The sequence below is a fragment of the Eptatretus burgeri genome, chromosome 15, assembly GCF_056783735.1.
Source record: "Eptatretus burgeri isolate ZD-2024b chromosome 15, Ebu_testis_v1, whole genome shotgun sequence".
NCBI classification, from domain to species: Eukaryota; Metazoa; Chordata; class Myxini; order Myxiniformes; family Myxinidae; genus Eptatretus; species Eptatretus burgeri.
In genome coordinates this window covers 68,125,812-68,141,469 of record NC_140975.1, presented here as the reverse complement: position 1 = coordinate 68,141,469, position 15,658 = coordinate 68,125,812, and the positions used below count along the sequence as shown (strand labels likewise).

At 44.0% G+C, this 15,658-nt stretch overlaps 2 protein-coding genes across 7 annotated transcripts in view; both read right to left on the bottom strand.

Annotated features, from left to right (window-relative positions):
- Nucleotides 1–10,284, bottom strand: part of DHX38 (DEAH-box helicase 38) — a 42,200-nt gene extending 31,916 nt beyond the window's left edge. For all 3 annotated transcript variants that reach the window (XR_015051611.1, XM_085856642.1, XM_085856643.1), the window contains exons 1-5: nt 10,133–10,284; nt 8,876–9,004; nt 4,053–4,258; nt 1,215–1,339; nt 816–938 (exon numbers count right to left, since the gene is read on the bottom strand). Coding sequence is in view for 2 of the 3 variants with exons in the window: in XM_085856642.1 (XP_085712768.1) it covers nt 816–938; nt 1,215–1,339; nt 4,053–4,258; nt 8,876–8,998 (577 nt within the window). In the remaining variant the exon portion in view is untranslated. The remainder of the gene's footprint in view (nt 1–815; nt 939–1,214; nt 1,340–4,052; nt 4,259–8,875; nt 9,005–10,132) is intronic.
- A 2,334-nt stretch (nt 10,285–12,618) lies between these two features.
- Nucleotides 12,619–15,658, bottom strand: part of FBXO15 (F-box protein 15) — an 82,821-nt gene continuing 79,781 nt past the window's right edge. For all 4 annotated transcript variants that reach the window (XM_085856647.1, XM_085856645.1, XM_085856649.1 and 1 more), the window contains 2 exons: nt 13,237–13,349; nt 12,619–13,115 (listed from right to left, as the gene is read on the bottom strand). In XM_085856647.1, the coding sequence (XP_085712773.1) occupies nt 12,873–13,115; nt 13,237–13,349 (356 nt within the window). In that variant the 3' untranslated portion in view covers nt 12,619–12,872. The remainder of the gene's footprint in view (nt 13,116–13,236; nt 13,350–15,658) is intronic.

Below are 15,658 nucleotides of genomic sequence, written 5' to 3'. Positions count from 1 at the left end.
ATTGCGAAAAGGTAAAATACGTTGGCGCTAATTGAATAATTGGCCATTAAAACCTAAATTGCAAATCATCGTAACTGTGATATGCAAACTTCCGCGCCACGCACGTACGGGCACGCGAGAGCGAAGAAACGGCCCGTGTGGTTGTTGTTTCTTGCTCGCGGTTGGAATATTTATTTATTTATTTATTTATTTTTACGGGCACGTACTCGTATTTATAATTAACCTCATTATATCATCAAGATTTATGAATCAAATCCAAGCTAAGGTACATCGAACAGCACATTCAGCATTGTCATCATCATTGTTGTTTAGAGGTCCTTCAATCACAAAAGCGCAACCTTCATCCATAACTTACGAGTTGAATCAAGTCAATCAACGATTCTTCATTGGGAAACTAGAATGTGCACACATTATGGGAAGAAGAGGATTCTGTTTTTGTTATTTTGACTTTTCTTCGCTAATTATCAAAGTGTGCAACAGCCATAGGGATCTTTTCGAGGTGGGCGGGGGGGGGGAGGAGTTGGGTGGGTTAATGAAGGCAGCGTTGCTCGCTCTCTCCATGACAAGTATACGATTCCAATCAATACCGAGTTACAGCTTTTGGTTTCAGATATAAACTATTCCGTGTCTCCATCACTTTAACCAACAATCTTGTACTAATGATACAAAACAGTGCTGACATGAGAATATTTTTGTCCTCGAGGAAAAGCTTGGAACTGCATTAAAATATAGAAATCAATTACAAGCTCGCTTTGACCTCTTACTTCCTGCTGGTACAACAGTCCCTCTACCGAATCAAGCACAACGATACTCACCTCTGGGACGTTGCCAGGGCGTCTGAGGCTCGTCTTTGGAGCGATGAGAGTTTGAATTCCCATGACGCTCGCTTGACCTCACACGATCGTGTCCACTTTCACGATCGTAGTTTCTGCCTTTGTCTGTCATGGAGGTTGAGTTTGCAGTTGTGGAAGTAAAAGTCAAATTTACATTAACTTCAGAATGTTAAAAAAAAGGAAACAAAAATGGAGAAGGATAATTAAAGGGACATCAAGGCATGTAGAACAAGTTATACAAAGAAAACAAATAATTAATAAATAGCAACTAAACATGGAGTAACGATGAGAATAAATCTTTTCTTTACCCTTTATGTGGGACAGAGCTTCCTCAATATTAGTGGTTTTTAAAAATTATCTTTGTAGATATGGTAAAGCAACCTTTTGAGGAAGCAAAAACTCCTTGGTATCGGCGTCCCTCCTCTCTGCGCCTATTTTTCTCTCTAAATGCGTCGCTCACTCCCCCTCCATGTGACGGTGTATCGGCTTTCCATCCTCTGTATTGCCTGCAAAACAAACAGCATGCCAACAACAACAATCGCAAACAAATAAATCTCGGCCGAAAACCCCCCGAATTTTTTTTTCGCTTTCTGCAACATGGAAACTCGGCTTTGGCGATTCTTAAAACTTGAGAATAGATTCCAATTCCGAACTGCTGTCTCGGTTCCAAAAGGAATCGATCCTGGTTCTTCACCAAAATCTAATGAATTTGTCCTCGTCACACATCCAAACTGCTCGACTAGCTTCGTCAGAATCTGTCTAAAACTGTCTCTTATTGTTGCGAATCTGAAAGCCATGAGCACACAACAGCCAGGTCCGATAGATCAGTTATATCGGTAAGTGTGTTTCTACTTAGAATCCATCCCCTGTGTCGAATGGGAATTTTGTACGTGCGCTGTGGGTTATTTTATGGATAGGATTTTTACATTTTACATCAACAACGACGACAACCCTCTGCAAGCGGCATTGTCAGCGCTCTTTGCGCCGGCATGTGGGCGTGTCTGGAATTCCAAGCCCCAGGCGGTGTGCGTTTTGGTGTGGACTTTGCACGGTATATGGTCACAAAGCATTTCGCTTTGGCTGCGCGCCAAATAAGGGTATGCGTCGTTTTCCGCTCAATGGGCGACGAGCAGACCAGAGTTGGGGCGGTCCTTGGCAAGAAGGCGGAGCCGCGACACGGCGTCCACCCAAATGGGAGCGGACGTGCCCCAAAAGAAAAGCGACGAAAGGCAATTAAATTGCGTCCAGTCTGCTCGAGTGCGAGTCCAGTCTGCTCGAGTGCGCGTCCAGTCTGCTCGAGTGCGCATCTGTCCGAGTCTGCGGCTGACTACATCGCACGGATCCGAGGCGTCTTGCCTGGCGCATTGGTGCGGGCGGTCAACCATCTCAACCCGGGAGATCATCTCGTGTCGTTTGCCTGCGAGCTGGAGGAGCGTGCCAACACCCGACGCTACCCTCCGTACCTGGTGCTTGGAGCGGCCTCGTGTTGTAGGTTTGAGTCCTGTTACCCCACGATTGTTGAGAACCACACGAGGTGGACAGGTACATCTCTTTCTGGGCATTTGTGTGTGCGTGTGTGTGTCCTTGGGCACCGTCTATAAGTAACAACTGTGTAAGTGCTTTCTTTGCTCATTGTTGTACATCGCATTTCTTATAGTCGTGATAACTCTGCTCTTTGTGTGCTTCCCCTCCCCGATTATTGGAAAAAATTCCCCTTTTGTTGAATGTCCCAGCTCGTCCTTGTCCTTTCCACCATTGGTTTGCCGTGCTGCAAACGGTAATTAGGAGGCTTCATTGTTGCCGTAATCGTGCAATCGGCCCAGCAGGAATCTGGTAACCTCCGCTCGGGGTACGACTCGGATCCGGCTCGGTAACTACCTGGATCACGCAGATCCTGCTGAGGGTGAATTTCCCCAGTAGTTTGGACGACGTGGGCAATTAGGTATATTGAAATTGGCAATTGACCCTATCCCACGTGGTCGACCTATTGGCGATCTTCGGTCCTTTAAGTGACCCGTCGGCTCCGGAGTTATCCGGGGTGATGACCTATAAATTCCGGGTGTTCGGTGGAGCCGACTCTACAGCTCCATCTAGCGACCGTGCTCGCCACCGAGACCTGGCCCCACAACAATATATCCCGCACACAGAGAAACAGGGGTGAAAACATAACTTCCATCCATCTTCGGTGCTTAATATGTCCTTCCTTCCATTCTAATTACAAAATAAATAAAAACAATGATAACATTGTAACAAACCATATATTATTCAATACCAATAATATTAACATCAATAATAATAACGAACGTATAATCCCCACCCTGCTCCAAGCACATCTGGACTTTGTGAAAGGCAAGCTGATGCTCCAGCAGTACAGTAGGCAGCAGGTGTGCAACAAGGCCATGAAGACCAATGAAACTTTGATCCAATGGACGAACCGTCCCACTAATTATATAAATCATGGCAGAGAAGTAAAAATTGCTTCAAATTAATCCAAATCCAAAAAATTGGAATTTCTTTCAATTCGGTTTAAAAAAATAAATAGTGAACCCGATTTACCCGGGCGGTGTACAAGGCAAAAGACCGCTCCAGGATCGGTCCCGACTTTTTTAATTTCCGTTATCTTTGCTGTTAGAAATATGAGAAAATGATGTGTATATATATATATATATATATATATATATATATATATATATATATATATATATATATATACACATACACACCGTTATGTCTTCGCTGTGAAAACATATGATGATTTTGGAATTTCAAGATACTCTATACAGAAATAATAGGCAAAATTGCTCTCTCGGATCCCGGAAGAAGTCCGACACACGCACACAGTTCATGAGTATATATCGAGACGCAGAAAAATGGACTTGTCTTTGTCTTTTTTTTGTAACGAATGACAGAAGCTTTTGATATAATTTGCTGAATGAATGAACGGATTCTCGATGGACGAAGTGAGGTAAGGAAAAGTTGGAATAGACTCCGGAGACTTGGAACCGGTGCAGGCGGGTAATCACTTCTGTAGAATTTTGGGTTCGATTCCCGGTTCCAATGGAGGGAATCGTTTGCAACTGAGTAATAGATTATTTCGCCCAAACCTAATGCAAACGTGGTTCAGCCTAACAAACCAATGAATTTATAACATGGACAACCACGACTCATTAGTTTGGGTCAACAATGCGATTGATGAGGAAGACAAAGGGATCTTCTCACCTATGAACTCTTCCCCCTTCAGTCACATTGTCTGCGTTTCCTTCTTCGTCTGAGCCATCATCTTTACTATTCTCCCAGTCCCTATTCAAGCCAGCTGGCATGCTCTGCAATGCGGTAGCCATTTTCAATGTCTCCTCCTCGCGCTCCTTCCGCTTGCTGGCAGCCAGTCTGTCAAGGCCCAGCAAGCTCACCTTAGGGGCAGGAACCTAGTTTTGGAAGAAAGGAAAATGATGTAGTTGAGTGCAACATGTTTGGGAGAAAAGGAGAATGTAAAGAATTAACATGCAATACCACACATTAGAAGGGGAAGGGCACAAAAAAAAAACAGCATTAGGAACTGTATTTAATTAAAAAGGTGAAAAGGAGGGGGGGGGGGGATAAAATAGCAATTGGTTAAATATCTCCACCAGCAAATATCAAGCAAAATACAACTGACATTGAAAAATATAATGGTTTTCAACTGGGGATAAATATCCCATTAAGTCTATCTGATAGAAGATCATCATCTCGATACAACACAAACAGTTGGTGGACTCTTTGTTCCCTGTTCACCCCACTCCAAACATGCTGCACACATCCTCATACCATCACAAAACACACACAAACTGTATCAAATCCCCCCCTCCCCCCGCACGAGAAAAATAAACTTGAAAATTTATGGAATGGAAACTACGAGGACGAGTGAGAACGAGAGAGAACGAGAGAGAACGAGAGAGAGAGAGAGACACAAAAAAAAACAACATCTAAAGGAAATGCCTCCAGGGATATTTAATTTTTAAAAAAGTTTTTAAAAAGAACTCGCAAAAATGCTAAACTATAAAAGCGCAGAGCGGATGGAATTCCAAACATCCGGCAAAAGCTCGACACAGTCACTATGCTCGAGCATTCAACAAACTTATCCAAGTGGAGGAAAGCTTGGATGAGAGGCTCACAAGAGGCAACACCTTCCTCATCACAAAATATGAAGACACCCAACTACCTCACAAGTATCGACCAAAAAGCTGTCGAACAACAATGTACAAACTTCCGAAGAGAATCAACACAGAAATTATATACCCAACCCAAGATCACCGAACACAAGGAGGCCGAGGGGCAGAACAGAGGGGATGCAAGAGTCTTCGACTTCCAATTGACCACCGACTACTAAACAAGGCCATACTCAAAAATTGCAATAGAAGAAGAACCAAATTATCAACAGCTTGGATGGACATTAAAAAAAAGCTTTTGATAGTGTCCCACATTCATGGATGATAAAATGCATGCAATTGTACAAGATCAACCCTCAAATATTGTGACGTCCACGGGACTTGAACAGTCCCGCCAACGTAGAATGAGCCGAAACGATGGAGGCGGTTTATTTATTTATAACCCAAACATGGCGGTTCTAATCGCTCTACCGCAAACGGGACGAGGAAGGTGGCACGAGTCACTTTTCACTGAGTTGATGATATTTATTTGTTTTGACTATTAACCAGAAATAACAAGACTCGGCAAGAAAAGGGATCCGGGCGATTCGACGGGATGGTGTGGGATCGGGCGTGGGGAAAAACAGACAATTCCAATGAATATACAGATCTCAAACCCTCTAAGGCGCTAAGCACACACACACACACACACACACACACACACACACACACACACACACACACACACACACACACACACACACACACACACACACACACACACACACACACACACACACACACACACAGTAGCTATTTCTGGTGGTCAGGCTGGACCGTGGTGTGGACGCAACTGTCCCTGGATCGGCGTCGGACGAGCTGGCCTTGCTCTCGTCAGGGGGGCAGGAGAAACCGTGGTGCTGTCGACCTCCTGGTCTTGGCCCAAGTCCACTCACAGCCGCCAGGGAACCAGTTCTGGCACCAAGTTGCGAGCAGGAGAGGGAGGCAGGTCCGCCCGCCGTTCGACCCCGTACTCCGAGTCAGCAGAACCCCAGAGCCAACCAAGGTGAGGCACGAGGCTCAGCAAGGCTCCAAGACACGATCGAATCAGCACAACAACAAGGACGCTCTCCGCGCAACAGCCTCCACACCAAAAAAAAAACACGATCGTTTTGTCCCAATCTTCTTCCTCTTCCTTTTCGACCCCGAACAGAACCTTTTTATCCTCCTGTCCTCGTCACTTCCAATCGAGCCGTTTATTGGCCCACCGCCGTCGCCTTCTGCCAATCATGATCACGGGGCGGAGCCATCCGCTGCACTGTCCTGTGACGTCACGGCCAGTCTCCAGAGAATACCAAAAGGGGTTTACGCAGACACACTTACCCTATCCCGTGTCCCTATCTAATTACGTGACAATTATCATTTCCCCCTTGAAGAAATGAACATTTACTAGACAACTTATCACCACTGAATTGCTACTTATTACATCGAGATCCTGGTAAACTCGAACAGCATGGCATACCTAATTAAACATCCTAATTACCCTTTGAATGCATACCCCCCCCCCCCCTCAAACGTAACAATATAATCAAACCGATCGAGAAAGCCACAGAGCTTTGGAATACTACATTGATATTACAACAGCACTTGGAAGGAAAGATCGAAATATCAGGAGTGAAGACGATACGTCGAGGGATCTTCCAGGGAGAGAGCCTTTCACCCCTCCTGTTTTGCCCAGCCCTGGACCCACTGAGCAATGTCATTAATGAGAAAGGACATGGATGTATCCTGACATCAAATAGGAGAACAACCAAACAGACAAGAAAGGTGACATCTACTTTACGTTGACAATTTAAAACCCTTTGCATCAACCAATAAAAAATTGGAAGAGCATCTCCTTCATATTCCCTGCAGTGTCCATCTTGTTTCCCCTGCGTACCCCACCCCCATCCTTCTCCCTTTCAAAGATCTCCTCAAGTCTCTGTTCCACACTGTTTTTTCCTTCCCTCTCCTGCCCCTCTTGTCTCCTGCTCCCCTTGTTGTACAATCTGTGTGTTAGCTCTCATACGAGCCTCGACAGTGGAAACACAAACAAACAAACAAACTCAAATTCGTGAAACGGTACTTTCACGACATTCAAATTGAATTTGGTCTAGATAAGTGTGCCAAGTGCATATTCACACAACGTAGACCAACAAAAACAGACAACATAACTAGAGGGGGAGCACTCGGGAGAGTGCAAAACCTCCGCCGCCAAGACTGCTGGGTCACTCAAGTGAACCTTATTCATTAAATATGATGTCAACAGTGCTGACAGTTATAGTTTTCTCCAACATTTTTTTTGGGGGGGGGGGGTGGAAATCACTTAAAACATGTTGAAATGGAAAAAAATAAATCGAAATTTTGTTTGAAAAAAAAGTTGCAATTTTTTTTTTCTCTAACAATTTTTTTTTTTGGGGGGGGGAGGTTGGAAATCATTTAAAGCATGTAGAAATGCAAAAAAAAATTATTTTTTTTCCTTTTTTTGGGGGGTTGGAAATTACTTAAAGCATGTAGAAATGCAAAAAAAAAAAAATTTTTTCTAACAATTTTTTTTTGGGGGGGGGGGTGGAAATCACTTAAAACATGTAGAAATGCAAAAAAAACATTTTTTTCTCTAATTTTTTTTTGGGGGGGGGGACCAAGTCCAAAATTTAATGGCATGATCCTTGGACCATACCTAACCCCCTCCCCCCAAGTTTTGTCGAAATCCGTCGAGGAGTTTTTCCGTAATACTGTTCACAAACAAACAGAAAGGGGTGAAAACAGTAACCTCCATCCATCTTCAAAGATGGCGGAGGTTAAAAATCCACACAAACACAATACAGGAGCTAGACAACGAAGCATCATCCTTAATACAATTCAAGGAATGGCATTTGTTTGTCATGATGATACTCCGACAATTCTGGGCCAAATATATCCAGACTTGCTACAGAGGATTAGCATGACCCCAATTAGTGTATCGGGGTGTTTTCAGTGTGACCACTCCTTGGCTTTTTTCACAAGATCTTGGCTATTCGTTGTTCGCCTTGGCGTCTTGGTTTTTCTTGGCGTATAGGTTTTCGATTATCATCGCTTTTCCGAAACCTTGTGAATTATTGGATTTTTTCATTGGCTCACCTTGGAATTTATGAAAATGAGTTTCATCTCCTCCGGTGGTCTTAGGGGGTGGGGGGACGACGCAAATGCGCTATGTAAATGTGTATCGTGTAGTGCCAGCCATCTCCAGGTGTGGGAGGGTATTACAAGTCTCCACCATTTACAGTACAGTATTGCTGTCCCCACGTTTTCCAGCGTAGTGAGGTGTTTTGAATTATAAGCAGTCGTTATGTTTTTGGTGTATGCGCATAACCTGGGGATTTTTTTTTGCGTATGCAGAGCCGTCACTTACCTATACACCACCCAAATAAAGGTATGCATCAGAAGAATGTGTTGCACGTTTGGAACAAGATTGCCTGTCGGGTGGGTACTCTGCTAGTTAACACAAAGGAACTGCAGTTGGAAGCTGTCCGAGGCTTCCCGCCGGTGACGATCCTCAACAGAGCCCTTGGAACAAAACTTTGAGAACAAGCCGACTTCACAGCTTGGTCCATGAATCATGATCCCTTACTGAGACAGATGTGGATACTTCGAGACATGGGAGGACTCTGTTCCATCCTCTGAAACCCGTAGATGGAATTTTTTTTTTAAACAAACACACGCACACGCACGCATGCACGCACACAACCCATTGGGTACAAACTGTGTAGGATGAAAACAAAGCAGGATTTACACCCAATATTAAAAACTGGGAACATTACACCCACACATCAAATTCACCCTTTTAGTGTAATTATTCCACAAAATGTGAGAGGTCACATGCAAACATTGCTCTCGTACCTTGAACACATGCTTTTCCGCAGCATTGCTCTTCTTGAGCACGACTAACCCACTGGCATGCTTGTCCGTATCACTGCCTTCCAGCCGATGCAGGGACAAATCTTCATCATCAAAGGCAGCCATTGCGAGCTGCACAAATATGTAAAAAACAATAAAACATCAACAAAGTGGTGCCAAGGTAACACGGTACACAACCACCAGGGAGTAGGGAGGGTCTGTCCATTGCACGCACGCACACGCACACACACACGCACACCGCTTTGAGGTGTTGTCCGACCACGCTGGAGCCAGAGGTCGAACCACCTGTGGCCGGCCAGAAGGGCAGCTCACAGTGACAACACAAAGCTTGCCTCAAAGGTCATTGCTTTACATCCATCAAGCTCACAGATTTGGTGGAGCATCCATTTGTGACAATTGAGCTTGAACTGTACTGCTCTTTTTCATGATGGGGGAGCAATGTTGTGGATGTGTGGGTTTCCCATGGAGGGGGGGGGGGGTGGGGGTGAGCACTCGCTTTACCAGTGAGTGGTTAATCACCTGCTTTTTTAGTTCCTCGTGATGGATCTCTAGGTCTTACTCATGTTGTTGTTCTTCATCTTCTTCTTGTGGACTTTTTTGTTTCACAGCCTAGAGTTTTCATCGAAACTTCCTGAAACTTGGCATATACGGTATATGTAAAAATACCCTGCGCAGACAGCAACCATCTCCGATTTTGAAAATTCCTCCTAGAAAATAAAGTCATGACGTCAAAATATCTCCGCTAATGGAAATCACCTAAAAATTATCTCCGAAACTGGGCAAGCTTTTTGAATTCTGTTTGCGGGAATCGAACAGGGCATTAGCAGAGATGAATTACCGCACATATGATGTTGATACAACACTATGACGTCATATCAATTTTATGACGTCATCATTAAGAGGACGAGGTTCTTAGCTCATTTGAGCTTGTTTGGTACCCGCACCCTCATCAAAAAAAAAAAAAATTCAATGACAGGTCTTGGAATTCGATTCTTTCTTCGTCCCCCGTTCTGAACCTGCCGGCATGTTTCACACTCCCCAGGTGAGGAACCACGACGCTCGAAGAGGCTTGGACGAGTTTAATAGCGGAATACGTGAAGCGTTCGCCGGCCACGAAACTAGTCGAGGTCGTTGGCCTACCCACTGACAGACATTCTCTAAAAAAAATCAGTGTTAGGTTCACAGCGGAATGGACAAGCCGCTAATCCCTGAGGCCGAAAAAACGATCAGGAAACTTACCAAGGTTCTATATCGCGAGTGAATCCTCTTTAATCATAATGAAACACCGAGAGGACCTGTTCTCCTCACACTGGAATTTTTTTTTTTTTATCGACTACTCAGGCCTCTGACGTTTCCTCTCAGGAAATTTTCCTTCCTGGCAAATTCCTGTCTGAATTCACTTTAAAATCGTGCGAAACTTAAAACACACACACAGATTCTACATCTATTATTATTAGTATTCACAACCGATTTAAAATAAATAAACATACCAAACAACGCACTCCAATCATACACCGCAATAAAAAAAAATAAAAAATAAAAAATAAATTCACCGATCACGATGATCAGGATAAAAACTCAAATCTGAAAGGATTTTTAGATTTGGGAAATATTTCTTCTGAGCAGGAACTTTGCCCACAGTGTGGCAAAATCTGTAAAGGAATGAGACGAGTTTGTATTATCATTACAAACGTCATATGGTTGGTTGTGTTTGCTATTTTGGAACCTGCTCGAAGTCCTCATTCAATTAAGGTGTTTTATGAACCCTCCTGCATCTCCAGCCGTGAGGACACGTCGGTGCTTGATTGGAAACAACGAGCGGAGTACCCAACCCTTCGGGCCACCTCGTTACAAGCGTGCAACACGTTCTTCTGGCGCATACCTAGATTTGGGCGGTGTATAGGCAACTGACAGCTCTGTGGAGGCAAAAACGAATTCACCCGGGTTCCGGGGATGAAACAAAAACATGCCTACTGCTTATAAATTTAAAAACACCTCAGCACTGAAAAACGACATGATGCACATGAACATCGAGAATTTGCGTCCATGCCCTCCCCCCCCACCAAGACTTCCGGTAACGATTAAAAAAATTAACACCCCATTAATTAATTAATTGGTGTCATGTTGATCATGTGCAGCACGAGTGTGGATGGATGTATTCAGCCCAGAACTGAAGGAGGAAGAAGAAGAAGCTGAAGGAGGAATAAGAAGAAGAAGCTGAAGGAGGAATAAGAAGAAGAAGCTGAAGGAGGAATAAGAAGAAGAAGCTGAAGGAGGAATAAGAAGAAGAAGCTGAAGGAGGAATAAGAAGCTTAAGGAAGAAGAAGAAGAAGAAGAAGAAGAAGAAGAAGCTGAAGGAGGAATAAGAATAAGAAGAAGAAGAAGAAGAAGCTGAAGGACGAAGGAGGAACAAACAAACACCGTTCCATCAATTATAGTCAGGTTAACTATTTAAATATTCACCTTCAAGTGCGGACCGACGTCATCCTGTCACCTGTGCGTCATCAGCATCAAATGTCCTTTTTGGCACAAATTTTCACAGTTAACGATTTAAAAATCGAGAAAACCGGTGCTCATGATGTTTAAACGGGTTTGGTTACAATTATATCATCGATGTGTGTGTGTGTGTGTGTGTGTGTGTGTGTGTGTGTGTGTGTGTGTGTGTGTGTGTGTGTGTGTGTGTGTGTGTGTGTGTGTGTGTGTGTGTGTGTGTGTGTGTGTGTGTGTGTGTGTGTGTGTGTGTGTGTGTAGCCTTCTCACAACAATGTCAGAAATCAGACCGGAGGGCAGGGGTACAATTTGGCTTATATATTTTTTTATAATTATATAAAGTCGATTCTGATTGGACGTTCTCCACTGATACGTCATCACCTGCTGATGGTCTCGGTGGGAGGAGCCTGTTAAGTGTTCAGCTCTCCAATTGGAGGTTGCAGAGTCTGAGGCGGAGCCGCTAAGGGTGTTGTAGAATCTTCTTCGTCATCACAAATTCGAATGCCTCCATTCCGTCACGTGACATCACGTGACATCACACATCCGATACAATTATTACCTGTGCCACCGAAGGTGGACAGAAGTGATGTTTTCACCCCTGGTCTGTTCGGCTGCGAGTGGGATATCTGAAAATGTTATGGACGGGTTCGGATGAAACCGGATATGAGAATATTTACAATGACTTTCCACCATTGAGAGATGGGGCCAAAAACGATATTTAGCTTATCTGAAAAAGTTGAGGATGGATTCGGACGGAACTCGATGGACGAGTTGGGTAGGTGACAAAAAGAAGCCGATTCGATTTTGGAGGCCCCGATCCAGATCCGGCCTATCGGTGGGATACCGAAACACAAACTATTCAGCCTGGTCAGAGTATGCGCTCGACCGAGTGCCGTTATGGTGTTATGTCTGGTTGGCAGGAGCAGGCTCCATAGTGTTTAGCGAAATTGTCCTTATTACACTGTTGACGGGAAGAATGGGTTCGCGCGAAAGCACAAACGCAGATCGCTAGCTGAGCTTCGCTCGGCTCCTCTGGTCAGCAAATTCGCCAGGGCCACGTGTTCAGGGACGCCGAGTCACGACAGAGTAACCGGGCAGCCGTGCAGATTTTTTTGTCCAATACCTGCCGGGAGGTGTCACAATCGTTGGAGGCCACGTGACCACAACAATACTTCAGTTTCACAATGGCACAAGCGTCAAAAGCTGCTTTTGAAAACAGCTTCAAATAAACAAAATGAATGGAACAACTTTTATGGCTCCCTGCGGTGCACACTAACACAAGACTAAGAATACACGTGTTCCATCACAATGGACTGTTCCAGAACAGCTAAAATTCAAACAAGTTGTTTCCCATAGTTACTGTAGTTTACAACGTAAAGGGGACCTCATCCAAAAGCATGGATAAATAATTGCAAATGCGTAGTTCACGTGACTCACGAGGTCATTATCGAAGCAAATTTTAAATCAACAACACAGCTCGAGAGAAAACCTAGATGAGACACGAACCCAATCTCACAGCCACGGACAAACCCGTTATGATGAGCACGGTCGAAATCTCCCCCATATGCTGCAACTCAAACTTAACTTCCGCATCACTCGCCAGAGCCTTCAAGATTAAATTGTTTGAGCCGTTTGGCAATCTTTCAGAGAGGGTCAGATGGGAATATTCTGCACATGCCAACAAGACTTGACCATCGTCGTTTCCAATGCAGGCGGTAATCAAGCAGCAGTCCTGCGAGAGATAACGACACATCCATATCTCGAGCATTTATTTGCCCCGGGCTTGCGCACCTCTGGAGAGGTGTTTTCATCAGAAAGCTAAAATCTTATGACAATATCTTGTTAATACTTACTGGGAATAACTCATTATTGAACGTGAGTCCCAGGGGCAGGGAGATGAAGCTGTGGTTGTTGGGATTGTTTGTCCTGATGCAATGACACCTAAACCAACCACGTCTCACTTCATCTGTCATGGAATGACACACATATCAGATACCTGTGTGTTAGTATGTATGGAAAAAAAAATGCTCAACAGACAGATGGAATCTGACTTCGGCAACCACTACATCAATACGCAGAGCATTTTGTAAAATTACACTACATCGCCCATAGAGGGTGATTGTCACAGGAAGGAAAGCACAAGTGAACCCAACGCTTCCTCTGTAACCAAAAGTGCTAAATAGAGTTTAAAACATAAAGTACAAGGTGCGTACCATCCTGATAACCAAAGGTTAATAAATTGCAAGTTGATGTACATGGCACTGCCTCATGATGACGTAGCCCCAAGTTCAAACCTCATCGTTGCTCTTGGTGTGTTTCACTCCCTCTCTTTCTACTCTTCCCTCCTGATGTGTTCTATTTCCGAGCTCCTCCACGAGCCTCGGTGATGTATACAAAAACCAACAACAAATAAATAAACCATGCTGCTTCCTTGCTTGATGCCCAGCATTTGGAAGGTGAAGCACGAATAAATCCCATGGGTAGGCATTCTAAGAGAAAGGTGGGGGGGGAGGGGGTGTGGGGGAGAGTTCCCTTAATTGCCCCACTTACTGCAGAAATAAAAGCAACATCTCGAAGATTGTTTTCAGTAACTAGAGTGTCTTGGAAAATTGTCACTTGTCCTAAATTCATCGGCTGTTTGTCTAATGTCAGGTTCGGTGTTGTCTGATGCCTCTATCTGCACGACTTACTAACAATTCCATTAGTCTTTAGACCCTGTAAGAAGTGAATAAATTAATAAATTAATAAATCATAGTTCATAGGTCAGGACGTTATGAGTGAAAAAAGTTACGAATGCCATTAAATACAAGTCTGGAGACGGCGATGGTTCACGAGGGGATGCCACGGGCAAACTGGCGGGAATCGGGAAAAACGTAAATGATCAAAACTGTAGTACTCGGTGAGCACTACTTGCATACCAACTTTCATTCGGAACAGTTGAAAACCCTAGGAGCTCGATGCCCAATTTATTGATTTTTTTGACATTTTCTAAGTTCGTGACCTTGTGACCTTGACCTTGGGCCGAAAATGAAAAATCGAGCTCAGTGGGGCTATGCAGGTGCCATTGGGCTAACCAAATACCGAAACCCCTGCCAGATTCGACAAACCCCCTTGGAGAAGATGTAACTTGAAACCGGCTACCCCCTAAAAACACATGTTTTTTGGGAGTGGCTCCGCCCATAATGCGCGCAGCACGCCCATTCTCCGGAAAACACAACTAGATCATGATACAAACCACGCACCCTAATTTTATCAAGATCGGATCAAAATCCACGGAGCTATGCTCGGGACAGACAGACAGACAGACAGACACACAGACAGACACACACCCATAACAAATATAGTGGTCACTTGCTCGTGAACCAAAAACAACAGATATTTGCATCTGGCAATCTCATACGTATGCAAATCATAATCAACGAGAAGGGCACTCTTCAATGTCGTGGAGTCGCCAGATTTCCCTCCACCCACATTATGACATCATAATACATACTTGTACCAAGTTCGATTTAAATCCCTGAACCCAGATTCAAAATATTAAATAATTCTGGCTGCCAGACCATGCACCCGATCAGGTTGAAATTTAAAACATATATTACCCATCACTACTACATCATAATTGTGAAACTTCACGTTGATTGGTGAAGTGGTTCAAGAAAAATAATAATTTTAAAGATTTTCGTTCAACGAAATATGGCTGCCAGACCATGTGACCCATTAATTATTTTTGAACACCCTGGTATCTCTAAGGCTTGGGGAACATGTGGGTAAAGTTTCCCCTGTCAAGCAGTTCTGGAGAAGAAGATTTTGAAATGTTTATTCTTTTTTAAAAAAAATCATAGCTGCCAAACCATGTGACCTATGACGTCAGAATTTACATTAAAACATTCCACATCAGTAGTCACACCTATGGTGAAATGAGGAAAGGAAAAGGCCTCCTGGGGATTGAAATTTGAGAGACTTGGTAAGGAAAACCAAGTATTCTCATTGCATTTAATCCAGACCTTACTAATAAATATTTTCCATTGAGGATGCTTTTGTCACTTGGGAAAGTTAACAATGCAACGTCAGTGTCTTTACCTATGGCAGCCATAGTCACAGAAATGGTTTTAAACGGCACACTATCCACCAGATTTGTCAAGACCATACGATCCACATCTGTGAAGGCGGATTGCAAACGGCTCAACGTACCGTCTACAGGTGTCTTTGCATATTCCGAGAGGTCCTGCTCACTGCCGCTCGAACCGCAGCCATAAATCCAACTCATTGTACTTC